The sequence below is a fragment of the Erinaceus europaeus genome, chromosome 8 (genome assembly GCF_950295315.1).
Source record: "Erinaceus europaeus chromosome 8, mEriEur2.1, whole genome shotgun sequence".
Taxonomy (NCBI): Eukaryota; Metazoa; Chordata; class Mammalia; order Eulipotyphla; family Erinaceidae; genus Erinaceus; species Erinaceus europaeus.
The window spans coordinates 7,884,765-7,909,593 of NC_080169.1; the positions used below are offsets into that span (position 1 = coordinate 7,884,765).

General features: G+C 42.7%; 1 protein-coding gene across 4 annotated transcripts in view; it reads right to left on the reverse strand.

Moving 5' to 3' along the window:
• The window catches only part of ANLN (anillin, actin binding protein), a 57,915-nt gene extending 52,986 nt beyond the window's left edge, over window positions 1-4,929 (reverse strand). For 3 of the 4 annotated variants that reach the window (XM_060195869.1, XM_060195868.1, XM_060195866.1), the window contains exon 1: window positions 4,697-4,929. In XM_060195869.1, the coding sequence (XP_060051852.1) occupies window positions 4,697-4,714 (18 nt within the window). In that variant the 5' untranslated portion in view covers window positions 4,715-4,929. The remainder of the gene's footprint in view (window positions 1-4,696) is intronic. The other variant, XM_060195867.1, reaches the window with a different exon arrangement.
• Between the last annotated feature and the right edge of the window lie 19,900 nt (window positions 4,930-24,829).

Consider the following 24,829-nt stretch of genomic DNA (forward strand, 5'->3'; position numbering starts at 1 on the left):
CACCTGGTTGGGTGCACGTTACTGCAGGAGAACCTGGGTTCAAGCCCCCAGTCCTCACCTGCTGGGAAGAAGCTTCATGAGTAGTGACAGCAGGGCTGCAGCTGTTTTTCTTTCTCTCTCCTTCTCTATCTACCCCACTCTCAATTTCTATCTCTATGCCATAAGTAAATGAATAAATAAAACAAAAAATATTCATTTAAAATTTTTCAGCTTACTCAAAAATTAACATTACTCGGGAGTCGGGCGGTAGTGCAGCAGGTTAAGCGCACGTGGCACAAAGTGCAAGAAGGACCAGCTTAAGGATCCCGGTTCGAGCCCCCGGCTCCCTACCTGCTGGAGGCAGTAAAGCAGGTCTGCAGGTGTCTTATCTTTCTCCCCCCCTCTGTCTTTCCCTCCTCTCTCCATTTCTCTCTGTCCTATCCAACAACAAACGACATCAATAACAACAATAACTACAACAACAATGAAAAACATGGGCAACAAAAGGAAAAATAAATATAAAAAAAAATATATATATATAAAAATTAACATTACTCAATTAATTCAATATATTCTGATAATCACCCTCATGATAAATACATCACTAGCCAAAATACAAACCTTGACGACTTTCATTCATTCTTGGGTATGTCTACATTCCATTCTGACCAGTTACAGTATTAGTCAGTCAGTACTTCAGTTACCATGAGCAGTGGGTCATAACAAAAGAATGTGGCTTTGCCATTCAAGCATACACCAATGTTCTATTGTCTACATAAGATTCAAAGTTCTCCGCAGTGAAAAAGTTTCTAATTGGGGCTGGGGGGGAGACAGCATCATGGTTTGTGTGCCTGAGGCTCTGAGGTCCCAGATTCAATCCGCGGCACCACCATGAGCCAGAGCTGAGCAGCACTCTGGTCTCTTTCTCTCTCTGTTTCTCTCAATGCTATTAACGTGAATAAAACATCTAAAAATATTTTTTTTATTTTAAAATGGTGATAGATGTCTCACTGGGCAAAGCACATGACTTAGCAGGCATTGGGGGCCTGGGTTTGATGCCATGTGCCACATGAGATTATGCCTGGACATCATCAAATGAACTCTATGGATGGTAAAACATTCGGCATCTTTCTCAACTCTCTAAAAAGAAAAAAAAAATTATATATATATATATATATATATATATATATATGTTCAGAGAGGGGTTCAGCAGTATTGTGCATATGGAAAGCCAGGGCCAATGATCCCCAAAAGCACATTAAAAATTAAATCACACACAAAAAAATTTAATCACTAATAAAAAAAATTAAAATAGATAAGCAAAAAAAAAAAAAAACAATGCCTAGTCTATAAAGTAACACTATAAAGTACCACCCAAGACAATAAATTTAAAAGAAATAAGGTTTCGGGAGTCAGGTGGTAGCGCAGCAGGTTAAGTGCACGTGGAGCACAAGGACCGGCAGAAGGATCCCGGTTCGAGCTCCTGGCTCCCCACCTGAAGGGGAGTCGCTTCACAGGTGGTGAAGCAGGTCTGCAGGTGTCTATCTTTCTCTCCCCTTCTCTGTCTTCCCCTCCTCTCTCCATTTCTCTCTGTCCTATCCAACAACAATGACATCAATAACTATAAAAATAAAACAAGGGCAACAAAAGGGAATAAACACTTAAAAAAAAGAGAATGTTTCTTAAGTGCATATACCCAACAATTTAATAAATGTAAATCATCCTATCCTTATTAATAGTAAACCAGAAATAGAAGGGGTGGTGGTACACCCAGTAGAAAGCACACCTTACTGTGCAAGTTCAAGTCCCCGGTCTCCACTCGTAGGGGGAAGGCTGCACGAGAGCAGGAGAGCAGCACTACAGGTGTCAGTATTTCTGTGGCTCTCTGTGTGATATAATAGGAACCATGATAATGATTTCTTCTAGATGGGACTCGCTTCTATTGCTGTTATTCAACAGAATGCACTGCTTATTCTTGATGTTGGCAAAACCTCTCTTAAAAGAAAAGAACAGAGCTACAGCCAGATGAAGCTCACATTCTTGCAGAAAACAGATTCAACAGGTACATGGAAGTGAGAGGAGCACTGTGAAAGGTGATTTCCCATTTGTAGAAGAGAGATTAAATTTAGAGCTGGCAGGAGAAAATGCTGGGAAAAGGAGGAAGTTAACCTATGACAGTCTTACATAGATAAGAGGTGGCCGGGCCCGGCAGGATTCAAACCCACATCCCAAGCAAGGACTGCAGCTTTTGTCCACAAGTCACCAGTGGCACAGCAGAAGGAAAAAACATGCATAACAACCTTGTTTGGAAAATTAAGCCCTAGTGCTCTGTAATTTATACTGAAGTAACAGCTCTCCTGTGCTTACTGGATGGCATCATTATGAATCAATCACTTTCAAAAAAACCGTCTCTCAAAAGTTTGTGTTTTACTTCTAATGAGGAACTCTGGTTGAGAAAGCCACATTGACTTTCAGTCCTCTGCAGACAAGAAACTGTTCTAGCTCGTTTCACTGTGGAAAAATGTTATGAATGCTATCATTAAGCAAGCACCTTATGGTTGGAGTCAATTCAAATGGAGTTCACTCATTACCAAGTAAGGAAACGATGTTGAGTCGCTTATTTCAAATGCAACTGATCTAACTTCTCCCATGGTACAAACCATACTTTGAGTGAGCTCTAAAATGAAAGGTTTCTTTCCTAGAAAAGTTTCTTTCAGATGAGATTTGTATCTAACTTCAGGGTTTGTTAAGTAAAGGAATTTTTGTAAACTTTCAAATGATTCGTTCCTGCAGGTACTTAAGAATATTCAGAACACAGAGCTGATATTCTAAAGAATCCTAGTCTTAGCAACAAAATAAAATATCTCCTAACTTTAATGTAAGAGAAATACATATGATGTGTGACCAGCCCTGTTCTTTAAAGCTATCATAAAAATCTGTACTAGGCTTCTCTTTTTCAGTCTTTAAAGTGAACAAACTGATGTGTTTTCTCCAAGATGAGTGATAATATGAAACCAAAATACTGTTGTGCATGAATACAAGTACATTTTAGTTGCTATAACTTTCAGAACCTTCTCCTAACATGGAATTACAACTCAATCTCGAAGAAAGAAAAAGAAAATGTTGACCATTCTTAAATTTAATCTAGTGTAGACATTTTTCAGGACTACTTTGCAACAACTAAAAACAAAAATAAGTCAAGGGTAGGGCAGAGGGGAGATAGCATAATAGTTATGCAAAGAGACTCTCAAGTCGGAGGCTCCAAAGTCCCCGGTTCAATCCCCAGCACCACTATCTGCCAGAGCTGAACAGGGCTCTGGGAAAAAAAAATAAATAAATAAATAAAAATATATAAGCCAAGGGGAGGTAGATAGCATAATGGTTATGAAAGACACTCTCATGCCTGAGGCTCCGAGATCCCAGGTTCAATCCTCCACACCATCATAAACCAGAGCTGAGCAGTGCTCTGGTTAAAAAATAAAATAAAAACAAGTCTTAAACTTGTACAGTAACCAAAAGAAAGAGGAAGTCTCATTGAAGAAAATGGAGTGGACATGTGGTAACAGGAAACCCCAGAGTGTACTCTCAACAAGAAGTCAACAGCCTATATATATATATATATATATATATATATATATATGCCCAACTAGGTAAATAAACAATATCCTATTTACAAAAAAAAAAGTGGGGGTTGTATTGTTATATGGAAAACTGGGAAATGTTACGCATGTACCAACTATTGTATTTACTGTTGATTGTAAAACATTAATTCCCCAATAATTTTTTTTAAAAAAGTGAGGCATCACGGGAATATTGTGTTCTAGAAGCACATGAAAAGGATTGACGTCTGATTCTTGGTTGTTGTTTTTTTTTTTTTTAATCGTGGACTAATGAATGCTTTAGGTGCGCTGTGTTCTCTCTCTAGCACTGTTGTTTCCAAGTCCTGCTACTTAGCTGAGCGAGACAGTCCGCAGGAGCTTAGGGAATGGTCCCAGCCCTGACTCTGAGTCGGCGGGTCAGCTATGTCCTTGCAAACACTCCTCCGAGAGCCAAGTCGCCACATTGCACCGCGCTTGCAGGCTGAGCCCTGAGTCACTCGGGCGCCCAGCTCCACCCAACCTCCCAGCAGGCCAGGCCAGGGGTCAGGGATCCACTGCGGAGGGGAGATGCCACGAACCCTTTCTTTATTTTTAAGGGCATGCCACGAACCCTTTCTTTTCTTTCCTTTTATTTTTTTTTTTAAAGGATTTCATTTTATGTATGAATGAGAAAGATGACGAACACCAAACCTCGATCTGGTCTATGTGCTGCTGCTGGGGATTGAACTCAGGACCCCCTGCTTGAAGGCTAGATCCTCCCCCCGGGGCCGCCACTCTTGGACACTAAGCTTTGGCTGCTCCTGCCTTTGATTTCCAGCTCCGACTCGCACGGGTGGCGCAGGGCTGGGGTCGGGCGAGAAGCGCGGAGGCTGCAGGTGCAGAAGCTGCGCGCGCAGCCCCCCGGCGGCCCAGCCCGACCCCGACCCCTGACCCCGGCCCCGACCCCCGGCCCCCGACCCCCGGCCCTGGCCCCTGACCCCGGCCCCGCGCACTGCGCACGCGCGCTCGCGCCCCGCGGCCGCCCCCTTCCCCAGCCGCGGCTGACACCGTGGGAACAGGGAGTTGGGGGCGCCCGTCCACAGCGGGGGATGGCCGGCTGCGCCCGCAAGTCGTCTCACCTCCGTAAACGGGTCCATGGCCCCCGGATTCGCGTGTCGATTGCGAGACGACGGAGACTCTGGTTCAAATTCAAAAAAACAAAAGTAAGTCTCGGCGGACACCAGACCGGGAGTCGGCACTCGGGGTGGGGGACACTCTTCGCCACCTCTCGGCCCGATGCCCCCCTCGCTCTCGGCGAGTCCGAGGCGGCCTCCTGCTGCCCGTTCAAATTTGAATTTCAGCGCCCGGAGCCTCGCGCATGCGCGCCGGGTGGGGAGGAGAGGGGCGGGGCGACGCTCGCCCCGCCCGCCTCTGGTCACGTGATCTGCCTGGATTCCGGGAGGGTCCCGGCCGCCGCCCTGAGCGCCCGCCCGGGGCCGAGCCGGGGAGGGAGACGTGGGGTGTGGTGCTCTCTGGGCTTGAACGGCCTCTAGCGCGCCCGGAGCACCCACCCTGGTCGCTCTGCAACTCCCCACTCTGTTTAAACTGATCCCTTTGCAAACGCAGAGCATGGGCGGGCCTTCCCGCCTTCCTACTTTCTCTTTGGATTTTTGGCTGTCTCTATCCAATCAGTCAATAAAGATAATTTTAAAAAGAGAGAGATGGGGAGACACACCTGCAGGCCTGCTTCACCACTCTGGCAAAGCTTTTCCCCCTGCAGGCGGGACCAGGGTGCTCGAACCCGGGTCCCTTGTGCATTGTAACGTGCACTCAGCCAGGTGCACCATCACCTCCGGCCCCTGCGCCTTCTCTTTCTCATCTGCCTCAGTTTCTTAGGGCAAAGCTACTACTGCTTTGCTTCTCCTAAGGGGCTGGCCTCCTTTATTTTATTTTATTTTTTTCTCCACTGGCATTATTGGCCACTGGGCGCTGGAGACCTTCCTTACTGGGAACATAAGTTTGATCTAGGTTGTCAAGTCTATATACCAAACTCCTGTCCATACTAACTGTTTTAAATCTCACTCCTACGACATGCGATGTCAGAGAGCTACAAGGATTCTGAGAAGTCATCAGTTTTAACTCTTAGAGCTAAGAAAAAAAAAAAAAGAGAGATCCTGAGATCATAAAGTCATTTGTTCAGAAGAAAGCAAACCACCATGTCCAGCGCAGGGACCGCTTCACCTGGAGATCAAGCAGTGTTACGTGGCTGTTTTTTATAATTTACTTTAATTAGAAAATGCACTGCCAAATTGCTACACCAGATTCTTATTTAACAAGTCCATGCTAGGGCATGTTGTGAAAACAGCGCTTGACTTGTTCATTTGAAAAATAACACCATGGAGAGTGCCCATTGGCTGAGCAAGTCAAAACTATTTCTTTTTGGGGAGTAGCCCTTCTTGGCAAGTAAGTATTCCAGCATACTTAATAATTTCTCCATCCTAGCATTCAGAAAACATTACAAAAAATTATTTCACCGGGTGGGAATAGATAGCCTAATGGTTATGCAAAGAGACTCTCATGCCTTAGGCTCCAAAGTCTCAGGTTCACTCCCCAGCACCACCATAAGGCAGTACTTTTGGTAAAAAAAATAGAAAAAAAATTACTTCACGAATAATATCTCTAATTCTAATATTGATACTACCATTTGTAAGTGAAAAGAATTCTGACTGGGAGAAGTTGCATGGGGGTCTTAACCCCACCAGGACCCTATAACCTTATACCTTAACACTCTAGAAAAATCATTTTACTCACTGCTTTTAACCTTTTGGAGATTTATGGCCTTCTTTGAAAGTATAATAATAATTTCAAAAAGCCCATTTAGTTATAGATTACTTAACAGGACCTCATGAAGTTCACGATTACCAAGTTTAATTTCTGATGTAAATTCACTGGACTTTAGTTTAAATAATCAAAGCTGTTGGTTTCCTCATAGTTGTTAAGAGGATCCAGTGACAATCAAGAGAGCCAAAAACACCCTGTCTGCTGAACTGAAGTGTTAACATTTAACTCAAAATGAGCTTCATAAGAGTAAAAAAATATGTGGGCAGGAGAAATTCTCAAAAAAGGCGATTGTATTTTAAACATTAGAAAGTGAGTCACGGAGCTCCAGTGGAGCAGTTAGCAGAAAATGAGTCATTAGAAATTTATGTATACTTTGTGCTCTTCCTCTCTGGCATCTCAGGGCCTGATTCTTTATAACTAAATTCTAGTCAAGACTAAATTAGGGGGCGGGGCGGGGCGGGGCGGTGGCGCAGCGGGTTAAGCACACGTGGCGCAAAGCACAAGGCCCTGCTTACGGATCCTGGTTTGAGACCCCGGCTCCCCACCTGCAGGTGGGGTTGGGGGAGGTCCACTTCAGAAGCCTTGAAGCAGGTCTGCAGGTGTCTATCTTTCTCCCCCTCTCTGTCTTCCCCCTCGTCTCTCCATTTCTCTCTATCTTCCCCTCCTCTCTCAGTTTCTCTCTGTCCTATCCAACAATAACAACCACAACAAGGGCAACAAAATGGGGAAAATGGCCTCCAGGAGAAGTAGATTCGTAGTGCTGGCACCGAGCCCCAGCGATAACCCTGGAGGCAAAAAAAAAAAAAAGACTAGATTAAATAAATGGAATTGGCATATTGCACCAAAGTAAAAGACTCTGGGGTGGGGAGAATACAGGTCCATGAAAGATGATGAATGACGTAGTGGGGGTTGTATTGTTAAATGGGAATCTGGGGAATGTTATGCATGTACAAACTATTGTATTTACTGTTGAATGTAAAACATTAATTCCCCAGTAAAGAAATAAATTATTTAAAAATAAATAAATAAAACCGGTGGAGGTGAGGGGCACACCCGGCTAAGCACAGGTAGTAAGAAGCACAAGGATACGTGCCCACCTGCAGTGAGGACGCTTCATAAGAAGCAAAAGTCTGCAGGTGTGTCTCTGTCTCTCACTCTCTGTCTCCCGTTCCCCTCTCAGTTTCTGTCCTATCCAATAAAATGGAAGCAATGGCTGCCAGGAGCAGTGGATTCGTACTGCCCTGGAGGGGGAAAAAGAAAAGAAAAGAAAAGAAAGCGTGTAGCACAGCACAGCACAGCTACTCAAAACATTTAGCTTTTCCCCCCACAAATCTCATACAACTTTAATCTGTACTTTGGTAATAATAATGGTGAGAGTGACAGGAAACACGATAATAGCTTGTTAAACACCTATTGTGTGCTAGAATTATTATGAGAGCCAAATGTACTTATTTTTTGTTGTTGTCCTTTTTTATTGTTGTTGGATAGGACAGAGAGAAAGGGAGAATGGAGGGGAAGACAGCGGGGGAGAGAAAGACACCTGCAGACCTGCTTCACTGCCTGTGAAGGGAGGGGAGCCGGGGCTCGAACCAGGATCCTCATGCAGGTCCTTGCACTTTGCGACACCTGCGCTTAACCCACTGCACTATCGCCCGACTCCCAAATGTACTTTGAAAAAAAAGAGAGAGAGAGAGTTAGACAAAGAAGGAAATAGACCACAGCACCAAAACTTCCTTCAGTGCAGTGGGGCCAGCGCTGGAACCTGGGTGGTTCACATAACTCAAACTTAGCACCTGCCTCCTGACACATCTCACTTCTATCTTAACCCCTTGAGTGTTTATTTTTCAGTTTATCAGCTGGGCAATACTGCGCTTCTTTTGTAAATTTTTATAAAACATTCCCAGATCATATAAATGTAGTGAGTAAAATGTCTGACCGTCACTTAGTTTAAATATGCTGTGTAACAATATGTACATGGTCAGCATCTCCTGTGTGTCCTTGAATATCACTCACCAGCCATTCTCTAAGGGTAAAACTAGGCCGATACTGATGTTTATCATTCCCATTACATTCTTGTAGTTCTTTATATCTTTACATATAAATATGAATTTAAAGGAGGAAGAGGAGGAGAGAAAAGTATGAATTCATACACATTCATAATGATAAAGTGTTTTGCATAGTTTTTTCATTGTAACTATCATTTTGCTATTTTTTTTGCTCCATATTCTCTTTTTTTAAAGATTTTATTTATTCATGAAGAATGATAGGTGGAGACAGAAGGAACCAGACATCACTCTGGTACATGTTCTGCCAGGGATTGAACTTGGGACCTCGTGCTTGAGAGTCCAATGTCCCATGTACTGCAACACCTCCCAGACCACTTCAGTATTCTCCTTAGAAGATTCTTCACTAGTAGCTACAGCTACATTTGATTTAGCTTCACTGCTGTATCTGTATAACTATACTCATAATTTATGCATCAACCTTTTAGTAACTACTTAGCTCATTTTCAAATGTTCATTGCAAAAATGAGCTAAGTTGAGGCTTAAGAGATAGTTCACCAGATAGGCAGTCTTACCCTATTCAAGACCAGTACCACATGATAATTTCTATGATATTCTCCCTCTCTCTCTCCCTCTCTCTCTGCCTCTCTCTGCCTCTGTCTCTCTCTCTCTCTTTGAAAAAGAATCTCAGGGAAGGGGAAACCACATGCTGAAGGCCCTGACTCTACAAAAATATTACGCAAGATGCCATGAAAATATTTATATCACCTTATACACATATGCAGAACTTCCTCTAGCATACTTTGAAGTTAGAGGATTATCTAAGTAAATATGTTTAGATAATCATTTCCAGATATTAAATTAAAAATTAAATTGCTCTTCAAAATGGTTGGAACAGTTTAGACCCTACACAGAAGTAGATGCACATGCCCCAGTGTCTCCCGAATACTTGAATACATTTTAGATTTTGCCATTCTTGCTTTTGAGCACTCCTCTCACCACTTAAAAGCACGTATTATCTATTGTGCTTCCCACATACCCCTTTTAGTGTTCTTTTTCTGAATTGCAACTTCACAGTCCCTTGCCATTGTAGCTTGCAGTGTTTCTTTCTTCTTACACATAGGCTGTCATTTAAAATTTTATGGAATAATAAAAAAAAAACTGGGTTGCTGTTGTTGGCTTGAAAATGACCACAACTTGGAGTCTGGCGGTAGCACAGCCGGTTTAAGTGCAGGTGGTGCAAAGCACAAGGACCTGTATAAGGGGCCCCCCCGGCTCCCCACCTGCAGGGGAGTCGATTCACAGGCGGTGAAGCAGGTCTGCAGGTGTCTGTCTTTCTCTTCCCCTCTCTGCCTTCCCCTCTCTGTCTTCCCCTCCTCTCTCCATTTCTCTCCATCCTATCCAACAACGACAACATCAACAACAATAACAACTACAACAAGAAAACAACAAGGGCAACAAAAGGGAATAAATAAAATAAAATTTAGAGTCTCTAACACTTTTAATTTAAAAAAAAAAAAAGAAAATGATAATAGTTACTAGTTACAGTTTGCCCTTTCATTTTAGGATGTCTGCCATGTACAGAAAAGTTTAGTGGTAGGCCAGCAAGAGAGCTCACCTGCGCCCAGCCCCTGCTCTGCCACTGTGCGACCCTTATTCATGCTCATCGCTCAGTGCACTGGAGGAAACTTCAGTGCTGTGACAGTCTGCTCTTCCTCTGACTCTCATTTTCTCTCAAAAAATGTTGGACCAGGAGTTGGGTGGTGGCTCAACGGGCTAAGCACACATATGAGCAGGTACAAGGACCGAGGCTAGAGCCCCCGCTCCCCACCTGCAGGGGCTCCGCCTCAGGCGCCGTGAAGGTCTGCAGGGGTCTGTATTTTAATCCCTCTCTATTGCCCCTCCCTCTGTCAACTTCTCTCTATCTAATAAATAAAAATCAGAAAGAAAGAAGGGAAAAATGGCCACCGGGAACAATGGATTCGTAGTGCTGGCACTGAGCACCAGCGATAACACTGGTAAAAATAAATACATAAATAAATAATAAAAGCAATAAAATAAAATAATTAAAATGTTGGCCCAGAGTAGTGAGACCCCAGCAGTGACAAAAATAAATAAATAAATAAAAATAAATATAGTAGTATAAAATAAAAGTTCAGTGTTCATAGAATCTTACATAAGTGAGGACTAAATGTTGTATGTGTGTGCGCTTACCAGAGCACTGCTCAGCTTACGGTGGATGGGGTGGGGGGATTTGGAGCCTCGGGCATTGCAGTATCTGCATAGCCATAATCATGTGCTACCTTCTCTGCCCTAGGGCTAATTTATTACACTATGGTGTATATATATTTATATTTTAAGAGTTATATAGGTTGTCATCATTTGTCTTTCAATTAGCTAAATTGATTTTCTTTTTTCTTTTTTTTTTTTTTTTTTTTACCAGAGTACTGCTCAGCTCTGGTTTATGGTGGATGCAGGGGATTGAACCTGGGACTCTGGAGCGTCAGGCACCAGAATCTCTTTGCATAAACACTGTGCTATCTACTCCCACCCATTCTGGGGGTTTTGTTCTGCTACCAGAGTTATCACGGTGATAACTACTCCTGGAACTCACTTTTTTTTCCCTTTTTTTTCTCTCTTCCTTTCTTTGTTATTATTTGATAGGACAGAGAAATTAAGAGAGAGGGGAAGATAGAGACAGAGGAAGAGAGACACCTGTAACATTCTTTCACTGGGAGTGAAATTTGCCCTCTAGTGGAGAAGACCTGATGAGGGAAAAAATGATTTTAAAAAATGAGAGTATGGGAATCTGGGGAATGTTATGCATGTACAAACTATTGTATTTACTGTTGAATGTAAAACATTAATTCCCCAATAAAGAAATAAATTATAAAAATAAATAAAAATAAATAAAAATTAAAAAAAGAATTTAATAGATAGAGATAGCCAGAAATCAACAGGAATTAAGAGATACAGAGGGAGAGAGACAGAGAGATACCTGCAGGCCTGCTTCACCACTCGTGAAGCTTTCTCCCTGCAGGTGGGGACTGGGGTCTTGAGCCCAGGTTCTTGCACATTGTGACATGCACACTTAACCAGGTGTGCCACTGCCAGACCCCCAGATTATTGCTTCTTTCACCTCTCTTCCTTCTGTTTTTCCTTTCATTTCATGTCTGAGGGGAAAATTTCAGAGCGGCTATTTCCATGATACAGGTAACAGATTTCCCGAAGAAGGAGCTTCACAAGCGATAATGTATATATGTGAAACGGTGGTGGGAGAACACTTCTAGACTGAGTAAGCTATGGGAGAAGAAAAAAAAAAAATCACTGAAATGGGCGTGGGAAGATATAAAGAGAACATTCAGGGAAGAGAGTGGCTTGAAAATGGAGGGGAGAACCATTGGGAACATACATGTTTTAAAATCACCATAGAAAACCAAAAGTTGGGGGGTCAGACAGTAGCGCAGTGGGTTAAGCGCATGTGGCACTAAGCACTTGAGTGACCTGAGTAAGGACCTGAGTAAGGATCCCGGTTGGAGCCCCAGGCAGGAGACTCACTTCACAAGCAGTGAAGCAGGTCTGCAGGTGTCTTTCTTTCCCTCTCTCTGTCTTCCCCATCTCTTTCCATTTCTCTCTGTTCTATCTAATGACGATGACATCAGTAACAACAATACTAATAACCACAACACAATAAAACAATAAGGACAACGGAAGGGGGGGGAACAAAAAAAAATGACTTTCACGCCTGAGGCCCAAGACTTCAAGGTCTCTGGTTCAGTCCCTAGCACCACCATAAGCCAAAGCTGAACAGTGCTCTGGTTAAAAATAAATATATAAGGCGGAGGGTAGATAGCATAATGGTTATGCAAACAGACTCTCATGCCTTAGGCTCCGAAGTCCCAGGTTCAATCTCCTGCACCACCATAAGCCAGAACTGAACAGTGCTCTGATGATAATAATAATAATAATAATAATAATAATAATAAATACAAATAAATATATAAATAAACAAAATTTTAAATATTTTAATTTTTGAAAAATTAGAGATGAATATCTCAGTTTTCCATGATTCAAGAAGTATGGCAGAAGTAAATGGAAATTTAAAAAATAACTTTAAATTTTTCAACGTAGCTGTTGTTATTGTATGTATCATAGTTTCCCGAAGACAGCATGGACAATAATTAAACAATTTTTGAGCCACAAACTGTATTCATAAACTTTTTTTTCCCCCTAAGGGCACTACTTAGCTCTGGTTTACAGTACCCTTGGGGATTGAACCTGGTACCTCAGAGCCTTAGGTATGAGAGTTTTTTTATGAAACCCTTAAGCTGTCTCTCCCACCCTTGTGAAGGGAGGGAGGACAATCCCCCACCCCATGGAAGCTCCCTCCAGTGCACTGGAGATGAGGCTCAGATCTGGGTTGTACACATGACAGAACAGGGCGATCCTTCTTTTCTATATAAGAAATAGTGTTAATGATTCGGTAGCAGTTTAAATTGCAGGGTTGCAACGTCATACCTCTGTTGTGTGCGTGAGTAATTTCCCACCAGCTTTCTAGTGCCTTCCTCCTGCTCCTCTGCTCTGATAATCACTGTCGTCCTCACAGTCTAAGAGGCGGTGGAGTTACTGCACCTTGGGCAAGATGATCATGATTTCGTAGTAGAGATGGGGAGGCGGAAACCCTAGAGGCTAAGTGATTGGCCACCCTAATAATTTGACGCAGATCAGTCTGACTTCAATGTAGACTCTATACTCAGGACATTTTCAGCTAATTTATTTGTTTTAATCATCAAAGACATGATAAATAATGTCACAAATATGCGACTGCATGCTAGCTAAAGTGCTCATTACATATCAAGCATGTTTTTCTGCTGGTATTAAGTTAAAATATTTTGAACTATAATATTGAGTTAGGAAAAATAAATACATGCTGTATTCACATGGTTATTAGTAGTTAACTTCACGTGTGTCTAGTACACTAGTACACTTTTCCTTAGCTTGAATTAAATTATGTAAATATTTTCCTAAAAATCATCAAGTGATGATAAAGAAAAAAAAAAACACATAACTTCCTAAGTTAAGACCCTGACTTAATTACATTGATGTAGGAATAGAATTAAGCTCTAAAGTAGAAATAACTAAAGATGAATAGTGACTCTAGTAAGCTATTATTTGCCCCTTCTAAGAACTTCCTTCTCAACAAAAGAAATAGTAATGTATTTTGCAAGACAAACAAACTTCACGAAGGGTTAAGAGCACAAAAATTTGAAAACATTGATCTCAATAATAGTCAAAATGCTCTACATTGGGAATTGGGTGGTAGCGCAACTGGTAAAGTGTGGGTGGCACAAAGCACAAGGACTGGATTAAAGATCCTGGTTCAAGCCCCCGGCTCCCCACCTGCAGGGGAGTTGCTTCACAAGCAGTAAAGTAGGTCTGCAGGTGTCTGTCTTTCTCTCCCCCTCTGTCCTCCCCTCCTCTCTCCATTTCTCTCTGTCCTATCAAACAACAATAACAGTAATAACTACAACAATAAAACAAGGGCAACAAAAGGGAATAAACAAATAAATAATGTTTCATATTTATAAATAATTTTTCAAAATATGTTCATGCATATTTTACTTAATTCACAAAATAATATAGTAATATGAATATTCTTATGTTTATAGGGAATGAAGAGGTCAAGATCTACCCATAAGGCCGTGACAAAAAGGATTAAAGTCAAGCTCTCTACCTCAGGTTATCTGGCTGGAGAGCCATTTCTTTTGCACATTTATTATAATGCAGAAATAAGAACCATAAAAAAGTGTTCTGTACATGAAAAAGGCTATTTTGTTGGGTTACAATCTTTGCTGTTAAGCTGTTTAGCATCATGTAGGGTTTTTTTTTCTTTTCTCCTTCAATCAACAAAATTGTTTCATATTCCAAAGTGAGGGAAAATATATTGTACTTGTTAGACATAATGTTTCCAAAAACCAGTGCAACTATTGGTATTTCCTTTATTCAAGTAGAGCACTCTCAAACTTTCTGCAGCCTTAACCTCCCTTTTACTTTCTCCAGTGTTTAGTAGGGGTACCCAGAGCATTACTTAACCTCCAGCTTCAGCTCAGAGACTTTCATAAATCCCCAGTCCTTAATCTAGAGCACCATCTAGCATGTATCTCCAGTTGAATGTGCTTTGTAGTGCGTACCTGTATCTGAAATAATTAACTTGATTATTGTTTGTTTTCCCTATTACAACATAAGTTACAAGGGGACTGTGGCTTAATATAGTTTTGACCACAGTTTCCCTCATGTGTGCACTACAGATTGGCTGATGTATGTACGTGTATACATTGTGTTACACATAGATGAGTGCACTATAGCAGTCATCTAAGGTACTTGACCATGTCTTTTTCATTACCTGTTTGCCTTATATTTAACAGGCAGTTAAGAAATCTGTGCAGGGGCCAGGAGGTGGCACACCTGGTTAAGCACTCACATTATCATGTGCAAGGACCTGGGTTCAAGCCCCTGGTCCTGCAGGGGGAAAGTTTCACAAGTAGTGAAGCAGGGATGCAGACATCTCTCTTGTTTCTTTCCCTTTCTATCTTCCCCCCTCCTCTCAATTCCTCTATCTGATAATAAATAAATAAAAGATATTGATTAAAAAATAAACATCTGCGGAAGGGATAAATTAATGCACAGCTAGGTTTCTTCAAAATATAGTATGGATAATTTTCTGTCTGATTAAAAAGTATCCTTCAGGGAGTCGGGTGGTAGTGCAGTGGGTTAGCACACATGGTGCAAAGTGCAAGGACCGGCATGAGGATCCCAGTTCGAGCCCCCGGCTCCCCCCCTGCAGGACAGTCACTTCACAAGCGTGAAGCAGGTCTGCGGGTGTCTATCTTTCTCTCCCACTCTGTCTTCCCCTCATCTCTCCATTTCTCTCTGTCCCATCCAACAATGAACAACATCAGTAACAAAAAAAAATAATAATAACTACAACAAAAAGGAAATAAATATATTTTTTTAAAAAAGTATCCTTCTACCCATCATTTACCACAAAACATCCTATCAAAAAAAATCAAATTGGAGCAGGGGAGATAGCACATGGTTATGCAAAAGACTTCCAAGCCTGTGTCTCCAAGGCCCTAAGTTCAATCCCATGCACCATCATATGTCAGAGCCGTGCAGTGCACAGCTGGTAAAAAATAAATAAATAAATGTACAAATCAGGATTTTCCCAGGATTTTTTTTTTTTTTTTGGCACTGCTTTATTTTTGTTGAAGTGGAAGGAAGAGGAAGTCTCACAGAGCATTCATTCATCTGACTTTCACTTGAAGGCTTCTATTCCTTCATACACACATACTGAAAACATCCCATTCTCTCTATACTGACATCCTGAAAGAATTCAAAGTTCACTGAAAAGATTTCCAAAAACCCTCAGAAATCAGTTATATATCAACCGTTCCCTAGGGTTTTTTTTTTTTTTTTTTTTTCTTATTTTGAGTCAAGAAACTGTGTCTATGGCTTGTCCCAAGGCATCTCTAAAGTTTGTTAGATCCTGAAGGGGTGAAGATCTTTACATGTTTGACGCCACACATCAGACAAAGAGCTAATAATTGCAATATATAAAGAACACACAAACCTCAGCAACAAAAATACAAAGGACCTCATTTAAAAATGAGGACAGGACAGGTGGGGGGTAGATAGCATAATGTTATGCAAAGAGACTTTCATACCTGAAGCTCTGAAGTCCCAGGTTCAGTCCCCCAACACTACCATAAGCCAAAGCTGAGCAGTGCTCTAATAAAAATTAAAAAAAAAAAAAATGGGGATAGGACATGGGGAGAATCTTTACCACACAAGAGATCTAGATGGCCAACAAAGGAGAAAAAAACGCTCCAAGTCAGTGATTATCAGATAAGTGCAATTAAAGACAATATTGAGATACCACTTCATACCTGTGAGAATATCTTACATCAGAAAGGACAGAAACTACAGCTGCTGACAGGGATGCAGAGAGGAGGGACACGTCTTCACTGCTGGTAGGAGTGCACATTGCCTCAGCTCCTGTGAAGACAGTCTGGAGGTGCTTCAGAACATTTGAAATGGACCTGCCCTATGACTGGGCAAGCTCTCTTCTAGGAAACTATGCAAAGAAAACAAAAACACTTATCCAAAGAGATTTATGTTTGGCATGTTCATAGTAGCAATATTTATAATAGCCCAAACATGGAACCAAACCAGATGTCCAACAACAGCTGACTGGTGGCCAAGAAAGTTGTGGTAGGTACCAGGTAGTGACATACACAGTAGAATGCATAACTTCAGTCCACTGGTCTCACAAGTGGTGAAGCAGTGCTGTAGGTATCTCTCTTTTTCTCCTCCATTTTCTGTGTCTATTATAAATTTAAAAGTAAAAGAAGAAATAAAAAAGAAAAGAAAAATCTCTCTGGAATCAACCTGGGGGAAAAAAGGAAGGGAGAATGACAGAAAAGAGAAAGAAAGGAAGGAAGAAAGGAGGGAAGGAAGGAAGGAAGGAAGGAAGGAAGGAGGGAGGGAGGGAAGGAAGGAAGGAAGGAAGGAAGGAAGGAAGGAAGGAAGGAAGGAAGGAAGGAGGGAGGGAGGGCCCGGCAGTGGTGCACCTGATTAAGCGCACACATTACGGTGAACAAGGACGTGGATTCAAGCCCCTGGTCCCCACCTGCAAAGGGAAAGCTTCACACGTGGTGAAGCAGGTCTGTAGGTGTCTTGTTTCTTTCTCTTTTTATCTCCTCCTCCCCTCTCAATATTTCTCTTTTTTAGTATTTTATTTATTAATTAATTAGAAAGTAAGGAGGAAAGAGAGAACCAGACATCACTCTGGTACATGTGCTGCTGGGGATTGAACTCAGAACCTCACGCTTGAGAGTCCAATGCTTTATCCACTACACCACCTTCTGGACACTCAATATTTTTTGTCTCTATCCAATAATAATTTTTTAATTAAAAAAAGAAATTAGCTCACTAACAAAATACCCAGCTGTGAAAAGGGCAAAAGATCTGAATAGTCAATTCTTTTAAAATAATTTTTTTTTAATTTTAAAAGAATTTTAGATGACCCAAAGACAAATGAGTCAGTGCTGCACATCATTGTCACAAGATAAATATAAACTCGGGCCACAGTGAGATGCCTCACACCCATGAGAAAGACCAACCTACACCAAGGAAACAAGAAACGACAAGTGTTGGTGAGCATATGGAGAAATGGGAACTATGGTAGGTTGCTGGCAAAGATGTAAACCAGTATAGCCCCCTGTGGAAAACATTTTGGAGAATGCTTAAATAAACATACCCTGCTGCTCAACAAAACCACTCCTAGGCATACAGCCAAAGAACTGGAAGCTCGAATCTGAGAGAAAACACGTGCCCCCACGTTCTCGGGCCACTGTGAACAATAGCGTGGAAACAACCTAAGTGCCCAGCAACGGATAACTGGTTAAGGAAGTTGTGGGCCAGCTAGCCACTACTCCACAATCCAAAAGGATGAGATTGTATCATTCAGAACAACAAGACGGGACTGGAGGTGACTGTGCTCAATGAAGTAAGTAGAGAGGAGAAAGACATCGACCAGATGGATTTACTCAGATGTGGAATATAGATGATTAAAGTAGAAGAACTTGAACAAAGGGGGGGGGGAAAGGTAAACAAATCATTTGTTGGACTTCATGAGAAATAAGATGTTCCCTCCACCCCCGCATGTGTATGTGCGCGGCATGCAACTTTGGTGGAGTATGGTGACTTGCATGCATTACGTTTAACAGTGGTGCTGATGATCCTATTCATGGGTGGAACCTAAGAAACTAGGAGGTGGGGGAGTCGGGCAGTAGCGCAGCGGGTTAAGCACCTGTGGCACAAAGCACAGGGACTGGCATAAGGATCTCAGTTCGAGCCACCGGCTCCCCACCTGCAGGGGAGTCTCTTCACAGGCGGTGAAGCAGGTCTGCCGGTGTCTATCTTTCTCTCCCCCTCTCTGTCTTCCCCTCCTCTCTCCATTTCTCTCTGTCCTATCCAACAACAATGACATCAATAATAACTACAACAATAAAAAAAAAAAAGGGCAACAAAAGGGAATAAATAAATAAATACTGAAAAGAAAAACTAGGAGGGGAAGCCAAAACACCGGGTGAAACAGACTATATATAGTCTGTTGCACAAGGATAAAGAGATAGTGGTCGAGGGGTAGGCAGAGGGCTGAGAGGGTACTGGGTGGCCAGTGAACGATGGTGGAGAAAGACTTAAGTTGATGGTGACGATATTGTTATGGAGACACCTATCATGGGAGGATTCGAAGTTGTTCCCATGAGACAAGTCTATATAATTTATTCATTTAATGAGGTATAGACCAGAGCACTGCTCAGCTCTGGTTTATGGTGGTACTGGAGATTGAACCTGGGACAATAGAGCCTCAGGCATAAAAGTCTTTTATATAAGACAGCAAGTGTTTTGTAAACCATTGTTTCCGCAAGCACCTACACAAACCTGTGCTGTTCCTATAGAGATGTTCTGTTTTATTCATTATTTAGTTTTTTATTTTTAAAAAGGAAACATTGACTAAACCATAGGATAAGAGGGGGACAACTCCATACAGTTCCCACCACCAGAACTCCGTATCCCATCCCCTCCCCTGATAGCTTTCCCATTCTCTATCCCTCTGGGAGCATGGACCCAGGGTTATTATGGGGTGCAGAAGGTGGAAGGTCTGGCTTCTGTAATTGCTTCCCTGCTGAACATGGGCGTTGACAGGTGGATCCATACTCCCAGTCTGCGTCTCTCTTTCCCTAGTGGGGCAGGGCTCTGGGGAACTGGAGCTCCAGGAGACATTGGTGGGGTTGTCTGTCCAGGGAAGTCTGGTCGGCATCATGCTGGCATCTGGAACCTGTTGGCTGACAAGAGAGTTAACATACAAAGCCAAACAAATTGTTGACCAGTCATGGACCTAAAGGCTGGGATAGTGCAGATGAAGAGTTTGGGGGGTCCTCCATTTTGTGGATAGCTAGTAGGCACATTTCAGTTGTATAGGCCTGTGGCTATACTAGTGTTTTTTTTTGTTGTTTTTACCTGAAATCTGATATGCAGGTGGATCCTAATTATTGTGTGGGAAGGTGATGTCATGGCTGGCAGAAGGACCAGAAAGCTGGATCAGGGAAGAGAGTAGCTCCCAAATATAGGAAAGGTATATAAATATTGTTGACTATAAACCCTATCAATTTGATGTGATCTGGGGGCTTTCTGTTTTTTAACAGAAGCAGCTAAAGACAGATTTTTCCCTCATTGATGTTTTGTTAGTGGCATCAAATGTTATAAACTGCTTTCAAAAGAACAGGGGGAAAAGTAAAAATATTCTCTAGAATCTTCTCCCGTTCTTTTCAGCTCTCATTTGGATTTCCAAAGTAAATAATATTTGGGCAGGGGAAGATGCTCTCATGTCTGAGGTTCCAGAGTCCCTGAAACATCATAAACCAGAGCTGGGCAGTGCTCTGGTTTAAAAAAGAAAGAAAGAAAGAATATTTTAATATTATAATGTTTCATTAGTTACTAAGAACTTTTCCTTAACATATTAGACTCTTTTTTTGAAATTAAACCTATTATCATAATATATACTTAATCTGTTATTAGCAAAATGAACTCCCGCTGTAAAGAGTGAAATACAGTTATCTGACTGTCCACCAGCACTGGCAATACTTAGCGACTTCTCCAGCCTTCACCATCTCTCCCTCTTTCTTGGCCATACTCTCCAACTCCTCCATAGTCAAATCTGCTGTAAGTCAAATCTGCTGTAAGCCTTTTTCTTTTTTTTTTAAACAGTGTGGCACTTTTATTTCATCTAGTGCTACTGACCAGGACTACCAATAACAGGATGAATGCAAGCTCAGTCTTGCCTTGTTATTGGCTGCAGTGGGTGAATGAAGGGGCCCATCACTGGAATAGATGCCTGCAGGTCTTGGGGTGAACCCCCTTGGGGTTCTTAGGGTGCTCAGGGTGCACCAGACTGAGATGCAGATTATCTGGGAGCTGCAAACAAGTTTCTTATCATAGATAGTGACCCATTTTGCAATTTCCTCTAGAAAAATTAATGTATTCCTTTTTGTTCTGAGCATTTCAACTAGCAATTTCCTCTAGAAGTTTGAATGTTAGGTTTTCATGGAAACCTAACAATGCTTCTAAACATGTCTAGAGATTAAAGGTAAATTATGCAAGGAAGAGCAGGGGTAGATAGCATAATGGTTATGCAAAGAGCCTCTCATGCCTGAGGCACCAAAGTCCCAGGTTCAATTCCCTGCACCAGCATAAGCCAGAGCTGAGCAGTGCTCTGGTAAGAAAAATAAAAAATAATAAATAAAATTATGCAAGGAAATTTACAACAGACACAGCCATTGCATTCTTGGTTTGGGGAGAGAGGAGAGGATAGTGCTTAAGGATGCTTTAAGCCTTTTATTAAAAAGGAGTATTTATGTTTTATCTACCAAAACAAAATAAAACAACGAAGACTCTTTACACAGAAATATTGTGGCCAACATATATTTTTTTCCCTCCAGGGTTATTGCTGGGCTCGGTGCCTGCACCATGAATCCACCGCTCCTGGAGGCCATTTTTCCCCCTTTTTGTTGCCCTTGTTGTTGTAGCCTCGTTGTGGTTATTATTATTGCCATTGTTGATGTTGTTCGCTATTGGATAGGACAGAGAGAAATGGAGAGAGGAGGGGAAGACAGAGAGGGGGAGAGAAAGACAGACACCTGCAGACCTGCTTCACCGCCTGTGAAGCGACTTCCCTGCAGGTAGGGAGCCGGGGGTTCGAACCGGGATCCTGACGCCGGTCCCTGCGCTTTGCGCCACATGCGCTTAACCCATTGCGCCACCGCCCGACCCCCGGCCAACATATTTTTTTATCTCCAATTCCATCTGCTAAGAATATTTTGCTGGGCCAGGAGATGGCTCAGCCACCGGAGCACTTGCATTGCCATGTGCACCTGTTGGTGGAAAAGCTTCAGAAGCAGTGAAATAAATGTTGCATATTTCTCTCTCTGTGTGTGTCTCTCTGCATCTCTCTCTCCCTCCCTTTTTCCCTCCTTCCTCACCCCCTCTCAATTTCTATCAAATAACAAGGAAAAAATGGCCATCGGGATTACAGGCACCGAGCCCCAGCAATCACCCTGGTGGCAATAAAAAAATCTATGAAAGCATATACAGATATGGCTACCTATAGTTACTGTTAAAATAAAAATATGAGCCCTTTATCCTCACGTGTGAAGGAGCATAGTTTCTGTAGAAACACCTATGCTCTTATCATTCCTGTATGTAACACTGAGTAGAAAACATCATTAAAGTTATTCCAAAATTGGGGGTCAGGAGATAGTGCAGCGGGTTAAGCGCACATAGCACAAAGCGCAAAGACCAGCTTAAGGATCCCGGTTTGAGCCCCCACAGGTGTGGGGAGTCACTTCACAAGCGGTGAAGCAGGTCTGCAGGTGTCTGTCTTTCTCTCCCCCTTTCTGTCTTCCCTCCTCTCTCCATTTCTCTCTGTCCTATCCAACAACAACAATAATAACAACGACAATCCAATAACAATAATAATAACCACAACAACGATAGCACAACAAGGGCAACAAAAGTCTCCTTCAGGAGCGGTGGATTCGTAGTGCAGGCACCGAGCCCCAGCAATAACCTTGGAGGCAAAAAAAAAAAAAATGTTATTCCAAAATTAAGGTCAGGGGAGTGGTTCTGGAGTCGGGCCTTCCATTCATTAGGCGAGGCCTCAACTTGGACCAGCCGCCCTCCCCTTCGTGCATTAAGTGATGGAGGCCTCGTCTCCGTCACTCTCTTAGAAAAGATACTCAGATTCCAAAGTGGTTACAATACAAAGTTAGTAGTATACATGAAAATAGGGCCGGGTGGTGGCGTACCTGGTTGAGGGCACATGTTACAATGCGCCAAGGACCCAGGTTGGAGCCCCTGGTCCCCACCTGCAGGGGCAAAGCTTCAGGAGTGGTGAAGCATTGCTGCAGGTGTCTCTCTGTCTCTCTTCCTCTCTATCTTCCCTCTCGATTTCTGGCTGTCTCTATCCAATAAATAAATAAAGATAATACAAAAATATAAAAAGGAAAATATGAGGGGCCAGGCTGTGGCGCACCTGGTTAAGTGCACACATTACAGTGCACAAGGACCCAGGTTCAACCCCCAGTCCCCGCCTGCGGAGGGGAAGCTTCACAAGTGGTGAAGCAGAGCTGCAGGTGTCTCTCTGTCTCTCTCCCTCTCTAACTTCCCCTCCCCTCTCAATTTCTCTCTGTCTCTATCCAATAATGCATAAATAAAACACATTAAAAATAAATAATAAATAAACATGAAATGAAAATGATGTGTAATGTTGCAGTAGGATAAGCAGTATGATATTCTTGGCTCTTGTTAGAAAACTTTAGGGGGTTGGGCTTTGGTGCACTTGGTTAAGCACACATCACCATGCACAAGAATCCAGGTTCAAGCCCCTACTCCCCACCTCCAGGGAGGACACTTCATAATTGGCAAAGCAGGTCTGCAGGTGTCTTTCTCTCCCTCTTTATCTCCCCTTCCCCCTCAATTTCTCTCTGTCCTGTCAAATAAAAATAAATTAGAGAGAAAAAAGGAAAAAATGACCACCAGGAGCCTTGGATTTGTAGTGTCGGCACCGAGCCCTAGTGATAACCCTGAGGGCAATAAAAAAAGTTAAAAAAATAAAAAAGTAAATAATAAAATAAATTTGAAAAAAAGAAAACTTTACAAGAGAGAGAAAGTGCATCTGTATTGTAGAGCCGAGGCCTCACACCTGTAATTTCACTGCTCTGGATTTTTTTTTTTTTTCCCTCCAGGGTTATTGCTGGGCTCGGTGCCTGCACCATGAATCCACCGCTCCTGGAGGCCATTTTTTCCCCCTTTTTGTTGCCCTTGTCGTAGCCTCGTTGTGGTTATTATTATCGCCATTGTTGATGTTGTTCGTTGTTGGATAGGACAGAGAGAAATGGAGAGAGGAGGGGAAGACAGAGAGGGGGAGAGAAAGACAGACACCTGCAGACCTGCTTCACCGCCTGTGAAGCGACTCCCCTGCAGGTGGGGAGCCGGGGTTCGAACCGGGATCCTTACGCCGGTCCTTGTGCTTTGCGCCACGTGCGCTTAACCCACTGCGCCACCGCCCGACCCCCCTGGATTTTTAATTCAAATAAATGAGACAGACAGACAGACAGGAAGGCAGGCAGGCAGGCAGGTCGGGGGACAGCACTGAGCCTTCCCCCAGTGTCATATTACCTCCCCTGTGATGCTGGGACTTGAATTTGGCCTGCACACGTGGCAAGGCTTGTACCCTCTCTCTCTGGCCACAGAGGTGCATCTTTCGCTATTAATATACTGCTATAAACAGTTAAGGGGCTAGGTGACAGTGCATGCTATCTCTCATTGTCATTGTGACTTGTGCCTTATCAGGTTCAAGGCTTAGGGTTCAGGGTTCGAGCCCCTCTACACCATGTGGGAAATTCATGAACAATATGGAGATGCGGAGAGTGCAGAGGTGGTAGAGTGGTGTTTTGGGGTCTTCTCTCTCCATTCTCTCTCTCTCTCTCTCTCTCTGTGTCTCTCTCTCCTCTTTAAAGTAAAGAATGGAATAGTAGTCCTAGAGAGGCAGCAACTTGGTGGTATTGTATATGCATAAGACCCTCGGCTCATTTTCCGGTGGAAAAGAGAAAGGAAGAAAGAGAAATGAAAAGAAAGAAGGGAGAGAGGGAGAAAAAGGAGGGAGGAAGGAAGGAAAAAGAAGGGAGATCAGCTTTAATAACCTCTTAGGTGTATTTTGCAGTACTTTGAGTGGTAATTGATAATCATATCATTTTTTTTTTTTGCCTCCAGGGTTATGGCTGGGCTGGATACCTGCAGTACAAATCCACTGCTCCTGCGTTTGTTTGTTTTTCTTTTTGTTAGGACGGAGAGAAATTGAGAGGGGAAGGGGAAATAGAGAGGGAGAGATTTGCCACATGGAAATGCTCAACAGGCCTTGAACAAAGCAGAGCTGCTTCACCACTTGTGAAGTGACACCCCCTCCCCACCACAGGTGGGGAGCCCAGGGCTGGAACCCGGATCCTTGTGCAGGTACTTGCGCTTCATACCATTGTGTACGTAACCTTGTGCGCCACTGCCCGGCCCCTTCATATCAGTTCTTCAGTGTAAGTATTAATGGCGTGTGTCAAAACATGTACTAAGGAGGGTTCCTCAGAAGATGGTATTATTCATTGCTCCGGTGGATACGTTAAAACAATGACTCAAAAGCAGCCAAGAGGACAGCTACACATGGTATATAAACCTCACCGAAACGCTCAGCAGGCACTGAACAAATCAGCAGTTAACAGGGCAGAGACACCGAGCTCGATGAGGATAGATAAGAAC